The following is a 14,256-nucleotide window of genomic DNA, read 5'->3' on the forward strand; positions in this document are numbered from 1 at the left end:
GGTGCCCCCCTTCCTCTCCCAGCCTCACCAGCACAAAGGTGTAGAGCACCCGCGTGATGTCATTGGTGTACAGACAATGGGAGTAGTCCCCTGGCTCCCAGCGGCCAGCTCGGTCACACCGGCGAGAGGCTCGGGTACCTGGGGCACCCCCACTCAGGGGCACCGAGGTGAAGGGGTACTGGAGGCAGGACTGGTAGGCTGTAATTCCAGCGAGTGTCCGAGGCCACCTGTGGACAGAGTGAGAACGGTGATGGGACCCGGGCCCTGCAAGACCCGCCTCCCGCCCTTTGGACTGTGATACCAGAGCCGTGGTCTGTGGACCCAAATCACCTGCAGGTTCTACTCCGATAGTGCCACCCCAGGGGATGGAGGCATGCCTTCCGAGTTCTGAGTTCAAGTCTAATTCTGCCACTTAATAGCTACAGCCTTGGGCAAGTCACTCTCCTTTCAGGTGTTTAGTATCCTTAGTGGGGAAAATAATACTGGCCCTGACATACAGAAAGGTTCAAAGCCAGCCTAGGCAGGAAAGTCCAAGAGACTCTTATCTCTGATTAGCTACCAAGTAAAAAAAAACTGGAAGTGGTACTGTAGGCTCAAGTGGTACCCTAGCCTAGTGAGCAAGAAGAGCTCAGGGTGTCCCTCACTCCTGTAATCCTACCTTCTTAGGAGGCTGAGATCGGAGGATAGAGATTCAAAGCCAGCCAAGGGGGGAAAGTCTGTGAGACTCTGATCTCCAATTAACCATCAGAAAACCGGAAGTGGAGCTGTGGCTCAAAGTGGTAGAGCATGAGCCTTGGGCACAAAAGCGCAGCGCCCAGGCCCTGAGTTCAAGCCCCAGGACTGGCACAAAGATAAAAGTAAAAATCGCTTGGAGGAGGCCTTTACAAAGTACCGGTGTGAGGAAGCAATTTAAGCCCTTGTGGTCTGCGCAGCGCATCTCATGTGGTCATTGTACCCCTAAACCTAAGTTCTCTTGAAATGCAATGACATGACTTTGGGCTGAAGGAGGGCGGACAAGGAGCTTCTGGTCATCTTTGCTCTTGGGTACAAGAGCAGGGACGAAGGGCAGGGACAGCATGGGGTGGGACCGTAGTTGGATCTTGGGTGCAGCCCTCCGCAGAGTGGAGCAACAGAACCTGAAGTCCCCACGGTTGTTGGCCACGCGCTCAGCTGGGCAGTAGGAGGCGGAGGTCTCCAGCACCACAATCTCCACCTTCTTGCTGGTGTTGCCCTGGACAGTGGACACCAAGCACTCCCATTCTCCTGAGGCCCAGACGCCGATGTGAGACAGGGTCAGCTCGCTGCGGACAAGGGCAGGGGCTGGCTCGTTGAGATGCTCCGGGGCCAGATCCACACTACTCTCGGTGGCCCTGGCCGCCCCTCCCCAGCCACCCAGCCGCCCTGCCCTGGAGAAATACCATCAGGACCTTTTGCTCTATTGGAAGGACGGACACAAGCGCATACTTCTTTAGTCTGACTGACCTTATGGTGTACAGGTTTTCTGAGTTTTAATTTCTCTGTCTTTACAATAGAGATAATCACATCTCTTAGAGATCTACTGTAGAGATCGAATTAGACAATACAGGTGAAGGGCTCTAAATGATAAACATGATAAACATGAGAAAAAGCTGGGTGTCCGTGGCCCACACCTGTAATCCTAGCGACTCAAGAGGCAGAGATGTTAGGATAGTGGCTTGATAGAAGTGCAGCTGTGACTCCAGTGACAGCAGCAGCCTTGAATAATAAAGTCAGGGGAGCGTGCCTGCGCCCTGAGTTTAAGCACCAGTATGGGCACAACAACAACAACAATAACAACAACAACAACACACAAACAAAAGAAAAACCCACTAGGAAATGTCAAATGTCACTTGTTTTTCTATCAGATATTTAATTTCTAATCTCTGTTCAGGCTATTTATGGTTGTCTTAGCTTTCTAGAAATTCATATGTAGCTAGCTACACACACACACATACACACACACACACACACACACAGGAGAAAGTCTGGGCATGGCTCTTTGGGGTACGGAATGGGAACTATGGCTGAGGAGCAGCAGGGCCTACCTGGTGATGAAGGTGCAGTCATGGATCAGGCTCTGGGCCAGAACGATGCCCGCCTGCTCATCCCCCTCCACCGGGGCCCGGTTGTGGTACCAGCGGATGCGCGTGTCATTGCCCAGGTAGCTGGCAGAGCACTGGAAGGGCAGCCGGTCACCTTGGAACACCACTTGCCGCAGCGATGGAATGAGATGGTGCGTGTGCAGCTCCAGGGCCCCCTCTGTGGAGGAAATGGCTCTGTGAGGCCTCACTATACACGGCGAGAGAACCCCGCAGGGAAAGGCAGCCCTCTGTCTGGAGCCTCCTCAGGCTGGCAAGGAAAAGGGTCCCTAAAAGGCCTCCAAGATTAGGGGCTGGGAGTATGGCCTAGTGGTAGAGTGCTTGCCTTGCATACGTGAAACCCTAGGTTCGATTCCTCAGCACCACATATATAGAAAAAGCCAAAAAAAAAAAAAAAAAGTGGTGCTGTGGCTCAATTGGTAAAGTGCTAGCCTTGAGCAAAAAAAGAAGCCCAGGATCAGTGCCCAGGTCCTGAGTTCAAAGCACCAGGACTGGAAAAAAAAAAAAAAAAGAAAGCCTCCAAGATTCGAGAAAGGAGAGGGGCAGGTATGTGGTACCAGATAAAAATGCTTGGACTCAGGGCCTGAGCACCGTCCCTGGCTTCTTCTTGCTCAAGGCTAGCACTCTGCCACTGAGCCACAGCGCCACTTCCGGCTTTCTCTGTGTGTGTGGTGCTGAGGAATCGAACCCAGGCCTTTATGCATGCTAGGCGAGCACTCTCCCGCCAAGCCACATTCCCAGCCCAAGCAAGTAGTCTTGAAGGAGGCTTAGAAGAGCTGAGAACTGGGATACAGCTCAGCAGTCGGGATTCACCCCTGGTGGAACCGAGGGAAAGACGCAGAGGACACACACAACCACAGAACACTCGGGGCCAGGGAGCCTGAAGCCACTGGCTGTGGGTGAAGGGCGGGGCTCCGCGCTGGCCTGGACGCACGCAGCCCGGGGTTTGCTCACCACAGCACAGCTGGGAGTCCTGAAGGCCCCCCAGGGCCTGGGCATGCAGGGCGCTGGGGTAGGCACAGAGCGTGCGCTCTGACAGCTGCAAGGAGTGGTTCCGGGCCCAGGGGAGCAGCCAGCGCAGGTGACAGTCACAGGTCAGGAACTCAGTGCCAAAGTCCCTGGGGGGCCAGTAGAGGGGTCATGGAGTGGAGCAGAGGTCTTGTGAGCTCCCGGGGGTGGGGATGGGACCGAGTCTGGCAAGCAGGGGGCAGCCTTGGCCCGCGCACACCCCACCCCACCCGCCACTGTGAATGCAGCCGTGTCTGGCCGGCCGTCGTGGCTAACGTGGCTAACGTGCTGAAGTGTGTCTCCTCCAGAGGCAGGGGCTGCTCCTGGCTGGGAAAGATACTCACACCACTTTAAGGGCTGGCAGCTCATCAAAGACTCCAGGCTGCAGGCTGGAGAAGATGTTTCCAGATATATTTCTGCAGGAGGCAGGGGACAGTGCGTCAGGCTTTTAGGGGCTCTCTGGGGCAGCGGGGAGGGGTGCGTCTGCGCTGCTGCTCCCTCCTGGACCTTCTGTCCAGCCTGTGCTTCCCCCTCCCCCTCCCACCTGACCGCACTCACAGTCTCAGAAGCCTGGGCAGGCCTTGGAAGGTCTCAGAGGCCAGACAGCCAATCCGATTGTTGGAGAGATCTCTAGAGAGACACACTCGGAAAGTTGGTTACACGATAACACAAGGATTCGCTTGTGGGGGGCACATGCAGGTGGCCGGAGCTCACGGGGAGAGGGGGCTTGGAATGAGGGCCAAAGTAGGGGCCTGGAATGCCCACCACACCTTTGGCCCCAGAACTGTCCTGAGTGGAGGTTGGTAGGCTGAGAAGGAACAAGGGCACAGGCAGGACAGCTTGCGGGATCTGGGGGAAGGCTGGGGGGGCTTGGTGGGGGGACATGCCACTCACAAGCGCCTCAGTTCCCCCAGGCCCAAGAAGGCTCCAGGCTGCACGGTGCTGATGACGTTGTTCCTCAGGTCCCTGTGGGAGACAGTGGGAGGCTCTCACCCTCCCTGCATCTGGGGGGGGGGGTGTCACTGGGTGCTGGGCGGGGACACTGTCACCACAGGTACTGGCCTTCTTTGGATTTTCTTTCCTTCTACAGCTCTCTTCAAAAAAGGCTATGGGGGGGCTGGGAATATGGCCTAGTGGCAAGAGTGCTTGCCTCGTATACATGAAGCCCTGGGTTCAATTCCCCAGCACCACATATACAGAAAACGGCCAGAAGTGACGTTGTGGCTCAAGTGGCAGAGTGCTAGCCTTGAGCAAAAGGAAGCCAGGGACAGTGCTCAGGCCCTGAGTTCAAGGCCCAGGACTGGCCAAAAAAACAAGGCTATAGGCCCTGAAATCCTTGCTATTCAGGAGGCTGAGACCTGAGGGTCAAAGTTCAAAGCTAGCCAGGGTAGGAAAGTTTGTGAGACTCTTATCTCCAATCCACCAGCAAAAAACCCTCCAAAACCAAAACAAAATACAAAAAAAGCCAGCAAACATGTCAGAAGTGGAGGTGTAGTTCAAGTACTACAATGCCAGCCAAGAGCAAAAAAACGAAGGGACAGCACCCGGGCTCTGAGTTCAAGCCCCAGTATACATGTACACACACACACACACACACACACACACACACACACACACACACAGTAATGAACCTCTGCTCCTCTCAGCGCACTAGGACAGATCTCTTCAGCCTCCCTGGTTACCGCCAAGGGTGAGAAGAATGTTAGGGATGGTGGTAGGATGAGAAGGGCCTGAGGGAGGAGGAACTCAAAATGGGGTGGACAGAGCTGGGGGCTGGGAATCAGGGAGTCTTTACCTCCCCCATGGGTCTACCTTAGGCCTTTCCTCAGGCCCTGGGATGAAACTGGTCACCTGGCTGGTGGCTGCCCCATCCACCGCTTCAGGGCAGGGCTGAGATCATCAGTCCAGCCTCCTGCTCTTTGAGTGAGGCCCCGGGGTGATTGCGTAGTGAAGCCCCTTAGCCCTACCTTTTCCAGTAGGACTCTTGGAAGCCCAGAGCTAAGAGAAGGTAGCAAGGAAGGTGCCTGGAGGCCGAACAGGTCACAGGGCAGAACAGCCCCGGTGCCAAGCTCCATCTGCATGGCGGGCTGAACTGCAAGCAAAGCCTCCCAGCAGCCTCTGGACTAAACCCGCTGTCTCACCTGTGTGCTCTGGACCGTTTCTGACTACTGGAACCCAATGGTGCCCATCAACTAGAAGGCCCACCCTACCACCTGACAGGCAGTCCTCTGAGCTCTTAGGGGTCCACTGAGCCCATCCATCTTCCACGCATCCCCCATGCGGATGGGCATGGCCAGGGAGAGAGGTCCTTAGACGGGACATCACTCAAGGTCCACCCTGGTTTTCCCAGCCCCCACTGGGCACTTCCCTGGGGCTCACTGCTCAATGGGCATCTTTCCTGCCCCACTCATGCCCCTGGAGAGAAGGCAGAAGGGGTGGGGGGAGACTCCTGGAGTAACCCCATCGGGGGGGGGGGGCTGCAAGGGGCATGAAGTCAGGACAGACAGAGATACCCAGAGTTAAGCAGCTTCCCAAGGCTCTGCTCAGAAGCAGTGAGTCCCAGGCTCTGGGCTCTGCGGGCCACAGCCTCAGGGCCAGCGCTGGGTGTGGACAGGAGGGAGTTAATGGAGGAGTCAGCTCCCCGCTGGGCAAGAGGAAATGGGTGTCGGGATAGGGAGAAGGGAGGTGCTGTCCCAACAGGGGGCTTGTTTGTCTATTCCCAGTTGGTGATTCACAAAGAAGGAGGGAGGGAGGGAGAGAAAGGATAGAAAGAGAGAGAGAGAGAGAGAGAGAGAGAGAGAGAGAGAGATCAGGGCTCCTCTGCCTCAGTACCATTTCCATGAAGGGCTCAAATGGACCCACAGGGCCAGATTCCTAGAAGATTCCAGAGTGCCAGGAAGGCACCAGGGCGAGGGATACATGCTCCCTGCCTGGGCCACCCTCCCTAGAGACCCCCTTTGACTGCCAGGCCCCCCTCCTCCTCGCTTGCCCCCTGTGCCCCCTGGCCCTTGTGGGGTCTGGCCATTCTCAGAGCCCTGCCTCCCACCCCCACACGGGACAGGCAGAGGGAAACACATTCCTCATTGTGTCACTTCCCTTCATGGGCTGCCAAGGGGCTGAGGCCACAGCCCCCCACCCTTCCCGCTCTGTGTTTATTCTCATTTCCTCCCTGGCCCCCCTCAGGAGCCCCCACCGGCCCGGCCCATGGATGCTTTGCAGATGGGAGCAAGAAAGTCCCTCAACCCCAGCTCCTCTCCCTGCCCCGTTTCCTGCAGCCTGGGCCACGTGGGGCCTCTCGGATAGGGCAGCTTCCACCACGTTGGGTGTTCTTTCCCTGCTGCCTCCAGACAGCCTGCAGCATGGCTTCCGGTGACCACAGCTGTCCCCTTGAGGACCCACCGTTGAGTTCCGACAAGCTCTTGAGCTAGATTTTCGGAGTCAGGAAAGTCATTCTGAGGCTGTGCTCCTCTAGGGGCATGAGGAGATGCTACCGCAGGACTTAGATATTTTTAAGACTAGCAAGGAGCCTATCAATTGATTGCATCCTCCTCCTCCTCCTCCTCCTCCTCCTCCTCCTCCTCCTCCTCCTCCTCCTCCTCCTCCTCCTCCTCCTCCTCCTCCTCCTCCTCCTCCTCCTCCTCTTCTCCTCTTCTTTTGTGGTGCTAGTACTGGCTGGGGCTTGAGTTAGGGTCTGGGCACTGTCCCTTGGCTCTTTGCACCCAGGCTGGTGCTCTACCACTTGAGCCACAGCTCTGCTTCCAGCTTTTGGTGGTTAACTGGAGATAAGAGTCTCACAGACTTTTCTGCACAGGCTGGCTTCAAACTGCAATAGTAGCTAGGGTTACGGGCTTGAGTCACCCACCGGCAGCGCCTGGCACACCCTGTTGGAAAAACTAGCAAAAGCTATATAGCCAGAAAAATACGCTACCCACATCAGTGTACATTCAACTTCTGGGGGTCATGGGTCCTCAATTAAGAATCCCAGCCCTAGCCAAGTGCTCATGCTTGTAATCCTAGCTACTCAGAAAGTTGAGATCTTAGGTTCGTGGTTCAAAGCCAGCCTGGGCAGGTAACCCCATGAGACTCTTAGCTCCATTTAAACACCAAAAAGCTGGAAGTGGCTGGGTGCCAGTGGCTCACGCCTGTAATTCCTAGCTACTAAGGAGGCTGAGATCTGAGGATCGAGGTTCAAAGCCAGCCCGTGCAGGAAAGTCCCTGAGACTCATCTCCAATTAACCACAAGAAAACTGAAGTGGCACTGTGGCTGCAGTGGTAGAGGGCTAGTCTTGAGCTGAAGAACTCAGGGACAGCCAGGCCCAGAGTTCAAGCCCCACGACCACCACCAACAACAACAACAAAAAGCTAGAACTGGTTTTGTGGCTCAAGTGGTAGAGCATTAGCCTTGAACAGAAACGTGCAAGAATGGTGCCTAGACCCTGAGTTCAAGCCAAAGGAGTGGCACACACACACACACACACACAAAATCCCAGCTCTAGATTATCTAAACTAATCTGTTTCCTGAGGTGAGGCCACAGACTAAGGTAGCCTGCCTGCCCAAGGATATATAATGAAGGACCCTTCTACTTGTTGCCTGCTGCCAGAGAGCCTAGGGAAGAGGCAACCTGTGGAAGGAACTGTACCTCCCACAGCCTTTTGCCTAAGTGGACGATGCTGTCATTCCCTTAGCTCCAGGACATGCCTGTTCCAATGTTTACATCAACATAGAGACCAAGGCTCCCTAAGGCAGAAGTGGAACAAGAGGTCCCAGGAACAATCATACCCTATGCATTTCTCGGGAAAACATAGCACACATAATAAAAGAGATGCTGGAGGGTGAGTGTCTGAAATCCCAGCATTTAGCAAGCCGAGGCAGGAAGATTAAGAATTCCAGCCCAGGGCTGGGAATGTGGCCTAGTGGTAAAGTGCTTGTCTCATATACATGAAGCCCTGGGTTCAATTCCTCAGCATCACATATATAGAAAAAGCCGGAAGTGGCGCTGTGGCTCAAGTGGTAGAGTGCTATAGCCTTGAGCAAAAAGAAGCCAGGGACAGTGCTCAGGCCCTGAGTTCAAACCTCAGGACTGGCAAAAAAAAAAAAAGAAAGAAAAAGAAAAGGAATTCCAGGCCAGTTGTGCACAGTGGCTCATGCCTGAAATCCCAACTAGTCAGGAAGCTGAGATCTGAGGATTGTAGTTCAAAGCCAGCCTGGGCAGGAAAGTCCTGTGAGACTCTTATCTCCAATTAACCACCCAAAAGCTGGAGGTGGAGCTGTGGCTCAGTGGTTGAGTGCTACCCTGGAGCAAAAACAGTCCAGGGACAGTACTCAGGGTCCTTAGTTCAAGCCCCATTTCCTGCATAGGAAGCAGGAAATTTTTCTCTCTTTTACTATTTCTCCCTGCTTTACCTTTGTTATAGTAAAACCAATCTTTGCTAAAAGTAAAAAAAATTCCAGGCCAGCCTGGCTACACAGCGAGATCTGTCACAACAACAAAGTAGCAGAAAGTAAAAGTTCCTAGCAGCCTGATTCATAATGATAGCTGCTAAGATAATGGAAAACTTGAAATGTCAATCGACTGATGAATGGACAAAGTTGGAGTGATTTGGAGATGCCAGTGGCTCACACTTACAACCCTAGAAATTTAGGAGGCTGAGATCTGAGGATTAAGGTTTGAAGCCGAGCTGGGCAGACATATCTGAGAGACTCATCTCTAATTTAGCAGCAAAAAGCTGGAAGTAGAGGTATGGCTCAAGTGCCAGCTGTGAGAGAAAAAGCTGAGGGAGAGTGTGAGGCTCTAAATTCAGGCCCTAATTTGGACACACACACACACACACACACACACACACACACACACAGAGTATATTGGAGAATGTGAATGAGGGTGAATATGGTCAAAGTACTTTATATACATAGATGAGACTATAATAATGAAACTTGTTGATTCTATTTTAAGAGTCGTGGAGAGTAATAAAAGGGACGAGGCAGATGCAGTATATTCTGTGTATGTAAGGAAATTTCACAACGAAACCTCCCTTGTACAACTATTTATGCTAATAAAAAAATTTCAACCAGGGCTGGGAATATGGCCTAGTGGTAAAGTGTTCACCTCATATACATGAAGCCCTGGGTTCAATTCCTCAGCACCAGATATATAGAGAAAGCCGGAAATGGCGCTGTGACTCAAGTGGTAGAGTGCTAGCCTTGAGCAAAAAGAAGCCAGGGACAGTGCTCAGGCCCTGAGTTCCAGCCCCAGACCTGGCAAAAAAACAAAACCAAACAAAAACAAACAAATTTCAGCTGGGCACTGGTGGTTCATGTCTGTACTCCTAGCTACTCAGGAGGTTGAGATCTGAGGATCACCGTTCAAAGCCAGCCTGGGCAGGAAAGCCCGGAGCTTCCTATCTCCAGTTAACCACCAGAAAACTGGAAGCAGAGCTATCCTTGAGCAAAGAGTTCAGGGACAGTGCCCAGGCCCAAAGTCCAAGCCCCACAACCGAAAAAAAATCCTCATTTAAAAAATGCTGCTGTGTGTTAGAGGCTGACACCTGTAATAGCTACTCTGAGGATCAGGGTTTAAAATCAGCGCAGGCAGAGAAAACCATGGGACGCCAGCCTCCAGTTAACCACCAAAAAGCTGCATGTGGAGCTGGGAGCCAAGCGGCAGAGTGCTACCGTGAGTGAAAAAGCTCAGGGACAGCGCTCAGGCTCTGAGTTCAAGCTCCATGACTGTCACACACACACACACACACACACACACACACACACACACTCACACACACACAGTATATTCATTACGATGGAGTATTACTTAGCCACAAAGAGCTATGAAGTGCTGATACATACATGGATGAGCCTGGAAAATATTATGCTGAAAGAAGCCAGTTATTAAAGATTACATGTTGCATAAGTCCATTTATATGAAATGCCCATAATAGGCAAATATATAGAGACAGAGTAGATTAGTGGTGGAAGAATGGAGAGTGACAGCTAATGATTCAAAGTTCCTTTTGTGGATGATGGGAATGTTCTAAAATTAGATTATGGTGATGATTACACAATTCCTTAAAACCCCATTGAATGGTGCCCTTTAAATGGGTAACCTTTATAGAATATAAATTATGTCCATTAAAGCTGTTAAGTGGTTGAGTTGGTGTGTGTGTGTGTGTGTGTGTGTGTGTGTGTGTGTGTGTGTGTGTGTGTGTCTACATTCAGGCAGGGTGGGGTGGTACAAATTGGCCTGCTGGCCCTACAGACCTCCCTGCTTGTGGGTTTGAAAACCAAATTATAGGTTTGTTGGCCGCAGAGCAGCTTGCCCTGGGCTCCGCAGGCTTCCAGGGCTCTCCAGAAAGTGTGGGCAGGCTGCAAGGCAGGCCGGACACCCCTGCAGGTACAGCGGAGGCTGTGTGCAGGAGTTGGGAACAGGTCCTGGTGCCCAAGGAAACCCACCATCCCAACACTCTCCCATCTGCCCGTGCTACCATGCTGAGCACTTGCACTGTGCCGGCTACTGGCACTCACATCCCTCAACCTGTCAGCCTTGCTCCCCACGCCACAGGCAGCTTTGGTGGGGCACTTCTTCCACCCCAGTGATGTCGGGGATGGGAACACCGGAGGGACAGAACCTCCAGCGTCACTCTTGGCCCCGCCCACAGATTAATGGAAACCACCTGGCCTGCGTGAGTCCCACTCCCTCCCCCCCCAGCCTCTACTTGCCTGCTTTCATTCCCATGAGCATCTGTTTCTAATGAGTGCCCCAGCACCCGCTGCATACCAGCCCCCAGGGCTCATTAATCTCATTAGGCAATGACAAATCATCCCTAGGCTGGCCAGGCTCCCCTCCCCGGGCCTTTTCCTCCACCTCCCACAAGCCTCTGCTGCAGGCTCTGGCCACAATGAACCATAAACCAGAGTGCAAGCAGACGATTGCTCCATTAGTCTCTTCTGTGGTTTGTAGGGTCTGTGGTCTAAGGGTGTCTCTCTGTGTTCAGAACACCCCTGGAGCCCCCAAAGTCTGTCCCGCATTGCATGTAGTTGATGAGGGATCAGAGGTAGCAAAGGATCATTTACATTTCTGGTGGTGTGGCTCGGTGGAAGAGTGCTTATGTAACATCTAAGAGGGCCTGGTTCCATCTCCAGTATCACAGAAGGAAAGGGTGTGGCGGGGTGTTTTGGTGTGCTGGGGGCCCTTATATTTCACGTCCATCATTACCTGGCCATGCTGAGAAGTTTGGACACCCCTATACATGACAAGCAGCCATCCCAACATCTTGCAAGTTGGAATTCTTCCAAGGGCAGACACCTAGAGGGGGTGCTCATGGACAGGCACTCTTGGGCTGACCACTACCCACCTCTGCTGGTTCTGCTGCAAGTTTTCTGGTCCACAGTACCCAACTCTGGGTGAGTCCCTCGCTCTATTCAGACTCTCCCTTAAGATCCCCTCTGACATAGTCCAACTGGGCTCACTGTCCTTTCTGCCTACCCTAACACCTAAGTCCCATCCACCTGCCTACACCCTCCCCAGCCTCGGGCAGAATCCTACACTGCCAAACAGACGGCAGAAAAACCTACTGCCCACTCTTGGCCAACAAAGTAACCTCTGCATTTACACATGAGCCACTCTCAATGGTCTGAGGAGCTCTCGGCACCAGAAGGCCATGTGGGCATGTATTAGAGTACTCTGGACCAACCAGTGCAGTAGTTACTAGCCTAGATCCCAACCTCCCATGGCCTGCTGCCTGGAGACCATGGATATTCAGCTGTCCCTTCTGACTCAATGATTTAACACTTCTAGGAGTGGGCCACAGGATCTGTATTATTTAGAGTCCTCTCCTCACTCTGGTGATGGTTTGTTTTGTGTGTCAGCTTGGCCAGGCTATAATACTCAAGTGATTTAGTCAAACCCTAATCCAGCCAGGAGCAGTGACCCACATATGTAGTTCTAGCTACTTTGAAGGCTGAAGCATGAAGGGTCAGGTTCAGAAGTTGAGGCCAGCCTGGGCTACTTAGCAAGACCCTGTCTCAAAAACTACCAAAAAAAAAAAAAATCCTGAACATGACAGTACCTGCCTGTAATCACAGCACACAGGTTGAGGTGGGAGGATCTGAAAAGTTCAAGGCCAGTCAAGGCTACAGAGCAAGACCCTGCCAGAAAACAAACAAAAGGCCCCTAAAACCAGCCAATCACAAAATGTTACCGATCTAGATGCTGTGAAGGCATTTTTGTGCGCGAGGTTAAGACCTACAATCAGTTGGTCTTAAAGAGATTATCCTGGACCATGTGGATGGCCTCATCAACCAGCTGAAAGTCTGAGAGGGAAAACTGAGATTTCTTAGAAAAGAAATTCTGCCTTCAGACAGCAGCTTCAACTCCTGCCTGACTTTCAGGTCTCCTGGCTTGCCTTGTCCTCATCTATATCAACACAGTAGTGGTCAACAGAATGGGAGTCCTGGGCCCTGCCTCCACCCTCCCCCAGCCTGGACCCCCCCTCCCCCATCCTGTTATACACAACATTCCCCTCTGCCTAGAGACTCCTCCAGAGAGCCTGCCCAGGGACAGCCCTGGGAGCACCACTCACATCCGAGAATCACAAGATTTTTGTGAGGGGGGTGCAGCATGTTCCTGGGGATTCAACTCGGGGTCTCATGCTCTACCACTTGAGGCAAAGCCTCCAGCCCCGATTCGCTTTGAGTATTTTCAAGGTAGGGTCTTGCTTTATGCCCAGGGCAGCCTGGACTGCAGTCTTCTTACTTGGGGTTCCTCCTGTCGCTGGGAAGGACAGGTGCACACCAACGCTCCCAGTCAGTGGGTGAGATGGAGTCTTGTGAACTTCTTTTTACCCAGGCTGACCTCGAACCACCTCTTCTAATCTTCACCTCCCAAGTAGTTAGGATTATAGCCTTGAACCATCTTGTCTGGCCAGATCATAGGATTGAAAATCCACAGTGCACCTTACAAATCACTCCACCCCCTGAGAACACGAAAGCCCCAGCACGGGCACCCGCCCCATCACTCTGCCCTTAACTCCTACCACTTCCCTTCCCCTTGCTCTCTTTGCTCACTCACACCCTCCCCCTCCCCTTCCTCCTCCTCCTCCTCCTCCTCCTCCTCCTCTTTCTTTTCTTCCTTCTTTTTGGTTTCTTATCATGTTGCCCAGTCTGGCTTCAAACTCCTAGGCTCAAGTAATCCTCTTGTCTCTAGGAGCTTGGACTACAGGTGCACACTGCGTGGCTTGTCCTTCTCTTCTGTTTCTCAAACACAGGGCTCCTGGGCCTTCAGGATTGCTGTCTCATCTCCATGCCTCCATCCTGTCAAGTTGGGGTCACCTGATCGGCAAGACCTTCCTTGTCCTCCCTGCATTAAGTAGCACCCATCTTTCTTGCCTTCTCTGTCCCTTGCCCTGATTTTCTCATCGCTCCACACATGACAGAGGTAGTAGCTGCTCTCTGGGCTCTGTCAGTACTGGGGAGTGACGTGGGGGCAGCGCTTACACTTGGTGGGCACCAGGAACAGAGCCCAGCGCATGGCAGGGCCCCCTAAACATGTGTCAGTGAGTGAATGGAGTGATTCATCGCAGCAAGGGCTCGCGCGCAGGGGTGGGAATTCTTGCTCTCATGCCCTTTCTCATGCCGTGCTCCTCCCATACCCCATGGCTCGGCACTGAGTCGATGCCCATCTCTTGTGAGTGTCTCGATTGTCCTCCACACTTTAGTCGTTCCCAGGCTTAGAATGCCCCTGCTCTGTGGGCTCCTGGGCCTCTGGTGTTGGACAGAGGGCTAGGATTCACAACATTGACATGTGGGGGGAAGAGGCTCATCTTTTTATCTTCAGCAGAAAATTATCCTCCTGGGATTAAAGGACTAAGGGAAGGGGGCAGATTGAATGAGAGAATGGAGGTGGGGGGGGGGGGAATGTACTGAGGCAACCTGAGGCTCAGAGCAGTACTCGCCCACTGGGGGTACCTGAGGAGGAAGAGGAGCAAAGGCAGGACTGGCTCATGGCGTAGGGAAGGGGCCAGAGATGCGGCTGCATTCATCTTCCTCCAAAAAGCCTCAAAGGAACCTTTGGTTTCCTGCAACTGCTGTGGGAGACCAAGCCTGGCCAAAGGAGGATTCGGCTCCCAAACGCGCGGTGGT

The 14,256-nt window shown here is 53.1% G+C and overlaps 1 protein-coding gene across 2 annotated transcripts in view; it reads right to left on the reverse strand.

Moving 5' to 3' along the window:
• Adgra2 (adhesion G protein-coupled receptor A2) overlaps positions 1 to 14,256 on the reverse strand; it is a 39,440-nt gene that overhangs the window by 9,404 nt on the left and 15,780 nt on the right. Inside the window, exons 3-9 of one of the 2 annotated variants that reach the window (XM_048330465.1) lie at positions 4,020 to 4,091; positions 3,684 to 3,755; positions 3,470 to 3,541; positions 3,072 to 3,235; positions 2,064 to 2,277; positions 1,137 to 1,301; positions 29 to 227 (exon numbers count right to left, since the gene is read on the reverse strand). In XM_048330465.1, coding sequence (XP_048186422.1) covers positions 29 to 227; positions 1,137 to 1,301; positions 2,064 to 2,277; positions 3,072 to 3,235; positions 3,470 to 3,541; positions 3,684 to 3,755; positions 4,020 to 4,091 — 958 coding nt within the window. Of the gene's footprint in view, positions 1 to 28; positions 228 to 1,136; positions 1,302 to 2,063; positions 2,278 to 3,071; positions 3,236 to 3,469; positions 3,542 to 3,683; positions 3,756 to 4,019; positions 4,092 to 14,256 lie in introns of those variants that run through there. The other variant, XM_048330466.1, reaches the window with a different exon arrangement.

Source organism: Perognathus longimembris, chromosome 21, assembly GCF_023159225.1.
Source record: "Perognathus longimembris pacificus isolate PPM17 chromosome 21, ASM2315922v1, whole genome shotgun sequence".
Taxonomy (NCBI): Eukaryota; Metazoa; Chordata; class Mammalia; order Rodentia; family Heteromyidae; genus Perognathus; species Perognathus longimembris.